This window comes from Solanum tuberosum, unplaced genomic scaffold, assembly GCF_000226075.1.
Source record: "Solanum tuberosum cultivar DM 1-3 516 R44 unplaced genomic scaffold, SolTub_3.0 scf00051, whole genome shotgun sequence".
NCBI classification, from domain to species: Eukaryota; Viridiplantae; Streptophyta; class Magnoliopsida; order Solanales; family Solanaceae; genus Solanum; species Solanum tuberosum.
This window is the reverse complement of record NW_006238978.1, coordinates 792,431-805,731: the sequence shown is the minus strand read 5'-3', so window position 1 is coordinate 805,731 and position 13,301 is coordinate 792,431. Positions and strand designations below refer to the sequence as shown.

General features: G+C 35.3%; 3 protein-coding genes and 1 pseudogene across 4 annotated transcripts in view; 2 read left to right on the top strand and 2 right to left on the bottom strand.

The window, feature by feature from the left end:
* The first annotated feature begins 984 nt into the window (after positions 1 to 984).
* On the top strand, positions 985 to 13,183 carry LOC102589850 (uncharacterized). 2 transcript variants are annotated; one of them, XM_015307282.1, is made up of 13 exons: positions 985 to 1,197; positions 1,281 to 1,379; positions 1,470 to 1,554; positions 2,506 to 2,575; positions 3,423 to 3,483; positions 3,596 to 3,649; positions 5,637 to 5,793; positions 5,872 to 5,962; positions 6,093 to 6,202; positions 9,327 to 9,433; positions 9,846 to 9,956; positions 10,038 to 10,182; positions 13,006 to 13,183. In XM_015307282.1, exons 1-12 carry the CDS (start codon positions 1,108 to 1,110, stop codon positions 10,155 to 10,157), a joined length of 1,155 nt encoding a protein of 384 aa, XP_015162768.1. In that variant the 5' UTR covers positions 985 to 1,107; the 3' UTR covers positions 10,158 to 10,182; positions 13,006 to 13,183. The 2 variants fall into 2 exon arrangements, with proteins under 2 accessions (XP_015162768.1, XP_006344170.1); XM_006344108.2 differs by lacking the exon at positions 13,006 to 13,183 and having other exon boundaries at positions 10,038 to 10,418.
* On the top strand, positions 6,752 to 8,947 carry LOC107060022 (pre-mRNA-processing factor 17 pseudogene; annotated as a pseudogene).
* Positions 10,499 to 11,316, bottom strand: LOC102582602 (uncharacterized). Its single transcript, XM_006344254.2, has one exon. It carries the CDS (start codon positions 10,931 to 10,933, stop codon positions 10,712 to 10,714), a length of 222 nt encoding a protein of 73 aa, XP_006344316.1. The 5' UTR covers positions 10,934 to 11,316; the 3' UTR covers positions 10,499 to 10,711.
* LOC102582269 (reticulon-like protein B14) overlaps positions 12,980 to 13,301 on the bottom strand; it is a 2,918-nt gene continuing 2,596 nt past the window's right edge. Inside the window, exon 5 of the mRNA XM_006344253.2 lies at positions 12,980 to 13,149. Coding sequence (XP_006344315.1) covers positions 12,980 to 13,149 — 170 coding nt within the window. The remainder of the gene's footprint in view (positions 13,150 to 13,301) is intronic.

Sequence of the window (13,301 nt, the reverse complement as noted above, 5' to 3'; positions counted from 1 at the left end):
ACATCGGTGGTTAATGAGATGGGTGGACTCCTTATAAGGCTTGGGCAATCCTCCTCCCTTTGAGCTAGCTTTTGGGGTGTGAGTTAGGCCTAAGACCTAATTTAACATCATCATAGACAATCTCTTGAAAAATCTCGATCAACCTCGTTATTTGATTCTTTCTTAAACTTTGTGCATAATAATTCTACTCTACATGCAAATAATCACAAATGATCTATTCAAAATTCATAATCTAGCGTGATTGAAGGAGCAGTCACGGAAAATAGTCAAATAGACCTAATTTCTAAGTCATTTTTCTAATTAAAATATATCTTTACTAACTGACTAAAATTTCAAGTCATTGAATTGTTTTCAATTAATTGATTATATAGTAATTTTGATGTATTATATTATCAACCAAAACGTCATTTGAAATATTAACATTATCATGTTGAATTACTCGCTCAAATTATTTGTCGTAATTTCTAATAATAATTATCTTAAGTTATTTGTCATTTTAAATTTAAGATAAAAGCATGGTTGATCAGGTTGACAATTCAATCATCAGAAGTGATTCGAGTGCTTTTCATCAAATGACACATGCATTTTTTTCACATTTATATTTAGTAGTAACTGTTCTTGAATATGACACACACTTTAATTAGGGTAGATAATACATAAATATAGTCAATATTTAATGAAAAAATTATATCTTTAAAACATAGATAAGAGTAAAATATTAAAACACATTTCTTAATTAATATTTTATTAAAAAGTGGGTAAAAGAGAAAAACCAATACTTAACTAGTAATATTTGCTTATTTTCATAGCCTACTTGTGAAATTATATCGGTGTGTTTGTTATAGTAGTAACTAATGTGGCAATAAAGTATTTTAATTTGATTTTCTAGTAATTTATATTCTTAATTTTATTTTATTTTTAAAAAAATTTAAGACATAATCTAGTGATGCAATTAATTAACGAGCTTTGCTAATCACATTATGGTAATTTTCTAAATTTCTGGAAGTGCAACCAACGACGCCGTTTCGACGCAATCAATTTGACGGAAAAAGCAGACAAAAAATCTAGCGAACTGATCGTATTCGTCCATTGACGGCGACGGCGACGATGACCGATTGTTGCCGCCGAGCTCTTGTGGAAGCTATACATTCGTCTCCTACTCAAGCTGTTATTTATCTCTCCGGCGGAGCCTCTCAGGTCTCTAGATTTGTTTTGTGATAAGTTTGTTGTTTTAGCTGAATTTAACTGTTAACATCACTTTATGTTATGAATTTGTACAGGCGCTGGGGTGGTTGATGTCAGTTCCGGGAGCATCGAACACTGTGCTTGAATCTGTAGTTACATATTCCAGAATGTCTATGATTCAATTACTTGGCAAGGTAGTTTGATTTTCAAGTTTAATCATTGATTTTGCAATTATAGCGATTTCACTGCTAAGAAATTGTGTTTTTCGTTTTTTTCTGGAACAGGTTCCTGCTCAAGCTGCTAGTTCGCAAACGGCGGAGGAAATGGCATTGTTGGCTTATAATAGAGCATTAAAGCTTTCTAAACCAGGTAGTGATTTTGAATCTATCGGAATGTTGTGTTTGATTGTGGATTTTATGGTGTTATCTTGTACATTTGTCTCTTAGCTAAACGAATTTGGCCATACATTTCTAGAAATTTTCTAGTTTAGTTAAGAGATTTGAGAAAACTGTGTCTATGTGAGCTCAAAGAATAGTCAGTTCCAAGCAAGAAGGAGGTAGGTAAATAGTTTAAATATGCTAGGGATGTGATCATACTAACAATAAGGCAAAAGATCTCATCAGAACTCGGAAGTTAAGCATGCTTAGGCGAGCGTAATACTAGTGTGTAACCTCAGGGGAAGTCCTCATGTTGCATCTTTTGCTGAACCTTACTAGTTTAGGGCCGATTTTACTTGATTGATAGTTAATCATGTAGAGAACGATTAGAAAGATAAAACTTTCTAGTGTCAAATTGATGTGGTTGGAAGACAATGAACGGACGGTTCATATCCTAGATGACTGCTTGATTAATCGGGAGTGATTTATTTGATATATGTGTATGTAATAATTTGTATGCCATGCATAAATGATGAAGGTTTTCGGTTTTCCTATTCTGACAAGCTATAATGACATTCTAGTGTGTGAAACTTGTGCTTGCTACTGAAGATGTATAAAGGCAATAGGTACAACCGAGAAGCCAACGGGGGTACCAAAAAAAACGTAACTAGGTGTATCCGCATAGGTTTATTATTACTCTATCTAATAAATATTCTCTCTCACAAAAAGGAGGCACCCTAATTTTATCGTTCTTCCTCATTTTTATATTGGATTGTGTGCATAGCCGTAAAACAGTGAGGTCACTTTGATTCAAAGTCATCTGACTATTTTACACCTAGATGTGTAATACAAAGTTTCACCATTTATTATTAAGTAGCTTTTTATTCCTTGATATGTGTTGTTTTATTTAAATGACGTGATTTCAATTTGTTTGATTGTACAGGTTCACCAGTTCTAGGTGTGGGTTTTACTGGTGCCTTGGCTAGTGCACAACCAAAACGTGGAGATCATAGGTATTCTCATAGCATCAGTCAGTCTGTCCTGATATATCTTTTCAGATTCTTATTCCCTTAGGAGCAACTTGCATTCAGGAATTATCATTTTTGTTTCCTATGTTCACTAGGAGGGGAATAAACTGGTTTTCTTTTAATGATTCACGTGAGATTTCTATTCTATAAGAAGAGGTGACTATCCTGATTACCATTTGCTTTTACGACAACATGAAATGGATCAGATTAAGGCAAACCATAATATATGCTAAGATGTATTTGTTTATTCCTCTTTGAAAAATGGAGCTGGTCGACTAAAGGGTAGTCATTCAAGCACAAGATAATATTAATGACAACAGTTTCCTGCTTGATCTTGATGTCTAGAATGTCGTGAAAATAACTACTTTTCTCTTTGGTTGAAGACATGCCAAAAGATTCTGCAGTCAGGAATAGTATATTTGTCTGCGTTAATGAACCTTATGCTAATATTTCATGCACATCCTACTTTTTAAGTTGGTATCAACTAAGCACAAATTTTGTTGACATCTTATATGTATGGACGTTAAGAACAAGGATTCTTCTTTCTGAAAATGTGGTTGAGTTGTGTTCATATTAGAATCATTTCATCTGTCAGCTGTATCCCCTAAAGGGAAGAATAAAAGCACCAAACTTTACCTTTTTAATCAAGTTTGAAAGATCTGTATCCCTTCAAAGACACTTGTGGACCATGTTTGGATCTCTACAAAGATGCCTTTTTCCCAATTAATTGGTATTCCTAGCACTGGAATTTTGATTTGAGAACTTATTCCTCATTCAGTTGTACTTCAAAATTTGGATCTCTTTCTGAGCCTTAGTAGTGCTTTATGAGTAGGTTTCACGTGTCAACCAGAACATCTGACCGGTTTTGGACCTCGACGGTTACTTTGACTAAGGTATTATTCATGCATGTTTCTCCTTGAGTCATCTTTACCTTCTTTATATTAGGGTCTTTGGATTTCAATGACTGAAGTTCTGCATTTGCTTAAACTGAATGGATGGATACAGGGTCTGCGAACTCGTGAGCAGGAAGATGGAGTCTCGAGTCAATACTTAATCAAGGTGTGTATAAAATTTTGATAGAATTGCTTAAAGAGGAACCAGAACATTTCATACTCCCATTTGGGTAATTAAACAAGTTCAACATACAACTGCGCTGGTTAAATCAACTAAATGTACATAACCTAAACGAAATGCATAGTGCATTGCCAATTTGGAAATTCAAAGGTTCCAATTCTTTTTAGGTATTTCTCTATTTTCATAGCCAATGCTAGATGCTACTTATTATAGTGTTCTGATGGGATCCAGTGCGTTATGCTGCTTATTATAGTGTTCGATGAATGTGTATATTATATAACTGTGCTCCTTAACGTAAATAATCAAAACTTAAACATTTCCAGTTTTTCAGTCAAAGTTCTTAATTCTGCCTTTTAGGTATTTCCCCAATTATCAAAACCAAAGCTAGATGCTACTTATTATAGTATATAATGAATGTTATAACACTAGGCTCCTTAATGTATTATATAAACAAAATAATCAAAACTTAAACTTTCCCAGATAGTATTCGCTAGTAGAAGCCATACTTTATTGCATTATCTTGATATTGGGTGGGTTAAAGTTAAATGTGTTATGGAATGTTACATTGAATGGGCTTGTTTCCTCTATCATTTATCCATGCTTGTTTGTCCGGGGAGATAATAATATTTTCTCTTAGGTTTTGCAGCTATTTATTTGTGTATCTTACAACTGAACGAGTCTATTAAGTGGATACGTTTTTTGCTTGTTTGAGCACCATTGAGACTTTAAGACAATCACCGATAACCAGTAGAGTTTTAGTTCGAAGTGTGGGTTTGCAGCTCTTTGGGTTAGAGTGATTCAGGCCAAGTACGAGAAGATAGATCACTGGAAAAACTAAGGAAGTGACTTCTGTCTATGGTATTAGCCTATGGAGATCAATCAGAAATTTGTGGCATTGTTTCTTTCAAAGAACTAGATTCAATATAAACAATGGAAGAAAGATTTTATTTTGGGACGATAATTGGTTAGGAAATGGCAGCCTCAAACAGCTCTTTCCAGACGTCTACTTGTTGAATCTGCAACATGAGGCCACTGTGCAAGAAGTTTGGTCCATCCATGGATGGAACTTAACATACAGAAGGATGATACAAGACTGGGAGGTGGATAGACTAGCTGAATTTTATGGCACCCTGGACCATTTTGGAGGATTGAAAGAGGGAGAAGACACTCTTACGTGGATTCATCACAGCAAAGGTATCTTCACAGTTAGCTCTGCCTACAAGAACCTGAATCAAATGGGGACTCAACTCAGATTTTTGCCTTGGAAGCTTATCTGGAAAGTCAAAATTCCATATAAGGTGGCAGTCTTTACTTGGTTAGTAGTTAAAGAGGCGGTACTAACACAGGAGAATCTAATGAAGAGGGGAATACATATGTGTCCTAGATGTGTTTGTGCCCATGCCACAAAGGGCAAGTCAGGCTATAGAAAGCTGGAACAATGAAGGCAGTGGCAGTACAGACCAAAGCAGATGGAGGATTGTCCCAGCAGTGATTTGGTGGACCATATGGAAGGAGAGAAATATGAGATGCTTTGAGAGTATTAGTAGTCCCTTACACAGGATCAAAATGAATTGCATAATCACTTTTTGCTATTGGTGCAGTTTGGAGTATGTAGATGATCCTATAGTTGTTATAGATATCCTAGGTTCTTTGTAAGTTGAAGTAGGTTCTAGTTTTGTTTTGTTTTGAGTACTCGCAACTGTATGTAGCTCCATGATGTAAATTTGGGATCCCAGCCTTTAGTGCTGAAGATTAATACACAACTGTTACCTTTGTCAAAAAAATAGTATGCATTGTATAAAAATATTATTACAAAGTTATCCTTCACAATTATGGTAACTGTCTGCAGTTGAAATTTTCTGTAGATCCTCTTTGACTCATTATTCAGTAGTATTTGCTAATTCTTCTATGCTGGAACTTTCATCAAATCCATCCCGTAGATTATTATATTAGCTTCTGTCTTCTGGTTCAGGCAATTGCAAATGCTAGCAAGGTTCCAGGAACTTTTGTTCCAGACTTGACTGAATCAGAAGTTCCAGATGAATATGAAAAGAAATTTGATGAAGAAGAAGAGCTAAAGCAACTTCTCAGTGGGATTATATGCTTCAAAGTGTATCCTTTCTCAAGTGGTATGTGTTAATGCAATCAACATAGTCACATTCCGAAGCCAACAATTCACTGCATATGTTGATGCAGGAATTTTGCAGACACGTCTAATGTAGAGAGGAAAATAATCCTGTCTGGTTCTTTTAATCCATTGCATGATGGTCACCTTAAGCTCTTGGAAATTGCAACTAGGTACACATTTCTAACATCAAACATGGTTTTCAACTATTGAAAAGATTGATTTTTTGTAAGCATCACGAAAGATCTGTTTATCACTTAAGGAATTACATCTTATAGCAGAATGCCAAATTTTTTCATGCAGTATTTGCGGTGGTGGATATCCATGTTTTGAGTTGTCAGCTGTCAATGCAGACAAACCTCCATTGGAAATACCTCAAATCAATGATCGTGTTAAACAATTTGAAAAAGTTGGTAAGATTCTAAAATATGATACTTTACACACACAGATAGTAAGAGTTGAAAAGTTGGTAAGATTCTAAAATATGATACTTTACACACACAGATAGTAAGAATTGAAAAACGGCTACAATGATCTGTTTTTTAAATTCTTTGTCAAGCTTCTCAAAGGCTTAAAATGCTAAACTGTACTTTGAGGTTATTTCCTTCCAGAAACTAATCTATAAATCGCCACTCAGTCTTTGATGCAATACAAATAGGAAAACAAGAAAAGGAAATTCGAGAGAAGTATATGCATTCACTACAGTTTATCCATAGTGGTTTCATATCTAAGTATTAGTACTAATAGAATAGGAATAGGTATATACAATCCTACTTAGAATAGGAATAAGAATGTAAATAGTATATAGTATCCTACTTGATGAAAAAGGATTATAATGTAGTGTCCTAGTAGGAAAAGGAGTCTAATTTAATGTCTATAAATAGGGTTTCAATGTAATAATGTAGACACACAATTCAATAATACTCGTCTCCTATATTTCTCACATGGTATCAGAGCTTGTACTCAATTAAGTATAAACATATTGTGAGTTGTGACATATTGCCGATTTTCACATATCTGCAAATCCCAATATGGATCTCTTACAATCCTACCCCGTCGATGAAATCGCTGAATCGCCGCCACAAAACCTTAATTCCCAATTTTCCGACCAAAATTCTTCGCCTGATTCTTCCCCAATCCGAATGCTTCCTTCTAAATCTGCTGCCCCTAAAGTTGACATCACCATGCTAGCCCTAACAGTCACCAGCGAAGCTGCCAGAGCTCAATCCAAACCCCTTGACCCGACCCAACACCTCGTTGGATTCAACTCGATGTACGAACAACTATGGGCACCAATTTACGGCCCAGCTCATCCGTACACAAAGGACGGGTTAGCTCAAGGACTCAGAAATCACAAGCTAGGGTTCGTTGAGGACGCGTCCATTGAATCCTTTTGTATTTGACGAGCAGTACAATACTTTTCAGAAGTATGAGTATGCCGTTGATCCCTCTCAAAATAGCTACATCGGTGATTTGGAAAAAATGAAGGGATGTGATGCTATTTCTGTGTATAACATACCACAGCATGAACAGAAGAAGAGGAAGTTAGAGAAAAAGAAGGAAAAAATGGAGGAGGAGGGTGATGAGCAGGACGTGGATATGACGGAAGTTGATAATCCGTCCACAGACATGTGGTTGATGAAGAACAGGAAGAGTCCATGGGTTGGAAAGAAAGAAGGGTTACAAGTGGAATTATCTGAGGAGCAGAAAAAGTATGCTGAGGAATATGCTAAGAAGAAGGGTGAAGAAAGAGGTGGTGATAAAGATAAGGCGGAGCCTATGGTTGAAAAGAGCACATTTCATGGTAAAGAGGAAAAGGATTATCAGGGCAGGTTTTGGATCGCTCCACCAAAGGATGCAAAGGCTGCTAATGACCATTGTTTTATACCAAAGAGATTAGTTCATACTTGGAGTGGACACACGAAAGGGGTTTCAGCTATTAGGTTTTTCCCTAAGCATGGTCATTTGATTTTGTCAGCTGGGATGGATACAAAGGTGAAGATTTGGGATGTTTACAATTCTGGAAAATGTATGAGGACTTACATGGGGCATACAAAGGCAGTGAGGGATATTTGGTTTAGCAATGACGGGTCAAAGTTTTTGACAGCTGGATATGATAAGCACATTAAGTATTGGGATACAGAAACAGGAAAAGTAATTCAAACGTTCTCGACGGGTAAGATACCCTATGTGGTGAGGCTTAATCCTGATGAGGATAAGCAGAATGTGCTTTTGGCTGGTATGAGTGATAAGAAGATTGTGCAGTGGGATATAAACAGTGGACAGATTACACAAGAGTACGATCAACATCTGGGGGCAGTTAATACAATTACCTTTGTGGATAATAATAGGGGTTTGTGACCTCTAGTGATGATAAATCACTACGTGTTTGGGAATATGGTATTCCGGTTGTTATTAAGTACATAAGTGAACCCCATATGCATTCCATGCCATCTATTTCTCCCCATCCAAATGGGAATTGGATTGCAGCACAAAGTTTGGATAACCAGATTCTTATTTATAGTACGCGAGAGAGATTTCAGCTGAATAAAAAGAAAAGATTTGCTGGACACATTGTCGCTGGTTATGCATGCCAGGTCAATTTCTCACCAGATGGACGGTTTGTCTTGTCAGGAGATGGTGAAGGCAGATGCTGGTTTTGGGATTGGAAATCGTGTAAGGCCTTCAGAACTCTCAAGTGTCATGAAGGGGTCTGTATTGGTGCAGAGTGGCATCCTCTGGAACAAAGTAAAATTGCTACATGTGGTTGGGATGGTTTGATCAAGTACTGGGACTAGTTTTTGGGCAGCCATTTCTGTCTCTGCATTTATTGTGAGGGCAACTTGTTCAATATCAGTTGGTTAGAGGAATCAAGACTCTTATATGCAGTGGGTGGTCAACTCGTCTAGCGGGACCAAGCTATGAATGAATTTATTGGTCAATGCTAGTCTTTACCTCTGTAAAACAAGTTTTCTTCTCAGATGGTTTTCTTTGTTGTGGTTGTACCAGTAGTTACTAACAGAGGACACACGTAACTTTCAGTCAAGTTACGATATTCCATAAGACAAGTTAGTTGGAAAATCAGTTGCATTTTCCTCTGTCAATGTCATGCACGAATGAAGTTTATGTTGTATATTGTTTTCGTTATTTTCAATCTCTTTTTTCCTCCCTGGCTTTCCAACATAGGATTGTGTATACATATTCCTATTCTAACAATTACATTCTTACCCTGTTTTCATATTCAAAATATGCTGATGTTTGAATGGTTTCTGTTGGTGTTTTTAAAAATGGGGCAGCAAAAAGAATTGATAGAAATATCCCTCAATTGATTGAAATGGATTTCAATAGCTTTCAATAATTTTATTAAGCATTGAGGGCTTTGAATAGCCAACATAAAATACATAATATGCATAATTTGAAATTTAAAACAACCTAAAATATCTCAACAACTCAAACAACTTAACTAAAATTCGAAATTACTTAACTATTGCAGTGACTTAAAGCAAATTTCAACAGTTTCGGCCTTTGAAAATGCAGGAAAGACGGTCATAGTATCTAACCAGCCATATTTTTACAAGAAAGCAGAACTTTTTCCTGGAAGTGCTTTTGTCATTGGTGCAGACACAGTTGCAAGACTTGTGCATGTAAGCTTCTTTCATTTGCTAAAACAAAATTGAGATTACATGAGATCAAGAATTTAGTAAATTCAATAAAACGTTTGGGAATACAATTATTGGGAGGAAGAGATTTTTTTGTCAAATTTGGTGATAGAACATTCAGCTATACTGCTGGTTTCTAAGAGTATCTCCTAACTAGCACCTGATGCAAGTTATATTCATGTATAGAAACACTAGCACTCAAATATTAGATTAAGTTTATACGAAGGAGATGAAACAAAAGTACGTACTCGGAAATACCAAAAGTGTTCCTTATTTGTGATTTAGGTTCTGAATTTTGCATAATCAACTTTGCTGATAAATGGGGTGATAACCTGCTATATAAATAGGAAGGTTCCCAGAAGTGTATTTACTGATCTTTGCAAGTTGCTCTTTCCAGCCAAAGTACTATGGTAATGACTATGGAAAGATGTTGGAGATACTTCTGGGATGTAAAAACACGGGATGTACTTTCCTAGTGGGTGGTCGAAATGTTAATGGAACTTTCAAGGTACACTAACAAACTCTCTGCAGCCTAGCACTTCATCTTTTCAAAACTCTTATGAATTCTATATCATGTCTATTTCTGTAGGTTCTTGAGGATTTCGACATCCCAGCAGAGCTAAAAGACATGTTTGTGCCTATACCAGTCGAGAAATTCCGTATAGATATATCATCCACTGAAATTCGAAAGACTCAAGGACTCTTGTAAGGCCGTTTGCATCATTTTCACTCAGGTATCTGCATTGGTACTTCGCTTCGTTTAAACAATTAGTTCTATCTATGTAACATGAAAATAAGCGCCAAAAAGGAAAAAAACAGAAAGCTTTATCCATTTTCATCGTTGGCTCTTTCGAGTTTCAACAGTACTGAGAATGTGTGGAATTGTTGTTCTCTGAGTTGAGTTTCCTTACTAACATATGTATATTAAACAGTTCTTGGTTTTAAACATAATCAGATTCTGTTGATTTTACACCCAAATCGTTGATTTAACCTTTTTTTTCTTCATTATGATGTTTCCTGGGGTATTGCTTACAGTCTACTCAGAAAAAATAGCTGACTAAGAATTGTACAATTGAACATTGCCATCGAAGTATTACAATGACATGTAATCGAGCTATCACTCGCCCCCTCCCCCATTACAAGTAGAGCATATGCAGAAGGAAAGAAATTTCTCAGCAAGACTTATAGTCTAGTGGTATCAGTGGGAGTCATCTTCCACGCAATAAGCGTGGATTTGATTCTCACTATTTCCTTTTTCACTAGTCAGGCGCCACAGGCAGCACCACAGCCTGCACCACATCCAGCACCATAGTTATCGGTATGAGTTGTTGCTTCTTTCTCTTTAGAAACACCGTCTGCACAAGAGAAAATGATTGTTGAAATGACACACAAGCAAACCAAAATCATCAACCAGAGACTCCAAATGCCAACATTTGTTATATCTTCAACACCCCTTGTTCCTGTTGCTCTCAATTCCCTAACCATATTTTGTCCGAGTGGTTTATAAGGGATGATATTTTCAAGTGTGTTATGATAAGAGCAGTTTGACAAGACTTTCTTATCACAAAAAAATGAGTTTCTCTTATCAAGTGATGGCTTTTAAAGATGGTTGGAGACTTGATAATGAGTGGTTAAAATAAACTTCCTTGTGTTTTAGGTAAAGTGTTCTGATTTTTTTAGGTAGTGCTTATCCAAATGGTAGCATACTTGGGCACATGGCTAAATGTAGTGTGAACAGATTCTTGTTTGTGATTCACACAATGGCAAAAAGTTGTTGAGCTTGATAGGAAAGTTTGAGAGATTAGGGGGCGTTTGGCCATGAAAATTTCACCTTCAACTTCAACGTCAAATATTATTATTTTTCTCAAATCTCAACCACATCATGTCCAAACGCCTTCTAAGCATCGCAACTGCCTATTTTATAGTAATTGATTAATGAGCATTCACATTTATGGGATTATCCACTATTTAATTGACCCTTCATGAGACTTAGGGGTTCAACAACTTGATTTCTATATACTCTTTGGGATTATCTGTTAATAACTTTAGTTAGGTCGTTTGCCTCGAAAAAGTTCATAGCATGTCATCTTTCTTCGAAAAAAAGTTACTCATGCACTACCATCACATAATAATAATAATAGTATGACTTGAATTTATTTATTTATTCATATTTGACTAAGTTATTTATTGTCAACTTGTTTCTAAATATGTTACAACTTGGAGTGAGTTGTTGTACAATTTGATGTGAATTCCAATCATATAGTACAATTTATTTGTAGAAATCTACTTCCTCCATTTATAAATACATATCATGTGGTCGAGCTTGTCGCACAGGGCTTGCCTAGTGCGGGTTACCTCTCTTGTCTGGTTTGCAAGTTATTGCATAGGAACGAGGTTTTATCCTGTGCGCACTCAAAGGATAGCGGCTGCGGATTTTGAAATAATAATCTCATGATAATTTAGTCCGTGCACCAAATGACCCCTAATGGTCTAATTATTCAAGGGTTGGGAACAAAAATAACATATTCAATGTAGTTCCACAAGTGGGGTATCAAGAGACATTCTTACCTCTATTTTATGAAGATAGAAAAATTGTTTTCGATAGACGTTGAGAACAAAAATAGAAAGAAAAAAAATGGTGGAAAGTATACCCCTTCCATATTAGGGTTATAGGTTTGAAAATTGGAAACATCAATAAAGACCAGTGACATGTGGACACTTGGTTTAAATTGTAACCACTAGCATACAAAAGATAACTTCATCGAAACTTCTAGATTTTCACATTCTTGTATGACACCTCCACACTATTAAGTCATGAGCCTTAATATGCATGGAATGAATATCGAATCGAGGTCTTGAGTTTGAGTCCTCAAAATAAAATTGCCTTGATATCGAATATCGAATTCGAATGAAAACTCTTGATTTTTTGTAACCTATTTTTTTTTATTTTCTATAGTTCTTTTTTTTCTTGAAAATATTGGTGGAATAATTGACTCTTTGTTACATTGAAGTAACAAATAAATAAGTAAGGGTGATTTTGGCATAAAAGAGGATGTTGCAGCTGTATTAATTAATTACTCATAATTAAGAGAACAATTAGAAGAGTATCAATTTTGTCATAGATGTTTACGTTAAATCGATGAATGCAGAATATTTGAATTATATTATCTTAGATAAAATAATAAAGTTCAAACTGTGAATTTATTTTTTCTCTTATTTAAATGCAACATCGGTTTATTTTCAATATTATATTTTTTCCAGGTGAAATCTATTAAAAATATTTTTCCATAGTTTCATTATTTTTAACCAAAGAATTCTAAATTTAAATATAAACTTGACAATTTCCTATTACTTTCATATAATAATGTAATCAAAATATAGGTAGTTACATAAACAAATACACAATTCTTTCATCATTGAACAATTTACATAAATTACAATTACATTTTTTCATAATTTAATTTAATTTATACACAATCCACAGCCAATTTTCTTGAACTTTTTTTTTTCTTTCCAATTTTGAGAAATGACTCAAAACTTTTTCTTTTGCTTGACAGGTCCTCTTGGAATCTTATTGAGCACTTCAGTATCAAACTTATTATATAGTTTCTTCATATCTTGGTTACCTTGCCTTACTAAATAATCCACCTCATTATGATACCTTTCATATAAAGCTGGTAATGTTGCTAGGCAAACAAATCCTACAAACCAATTCAAAATAAATCGATGAATTCAGATCTCTTGACCACTTACAAAATCACTAGTATTAAAAAAACCCTTCATAATACGAATCATAATGTCACGAGTTTTTTTTTTTTTGGGGGGGGGGGGGGGGGCTTGTTGGATTTTGGGT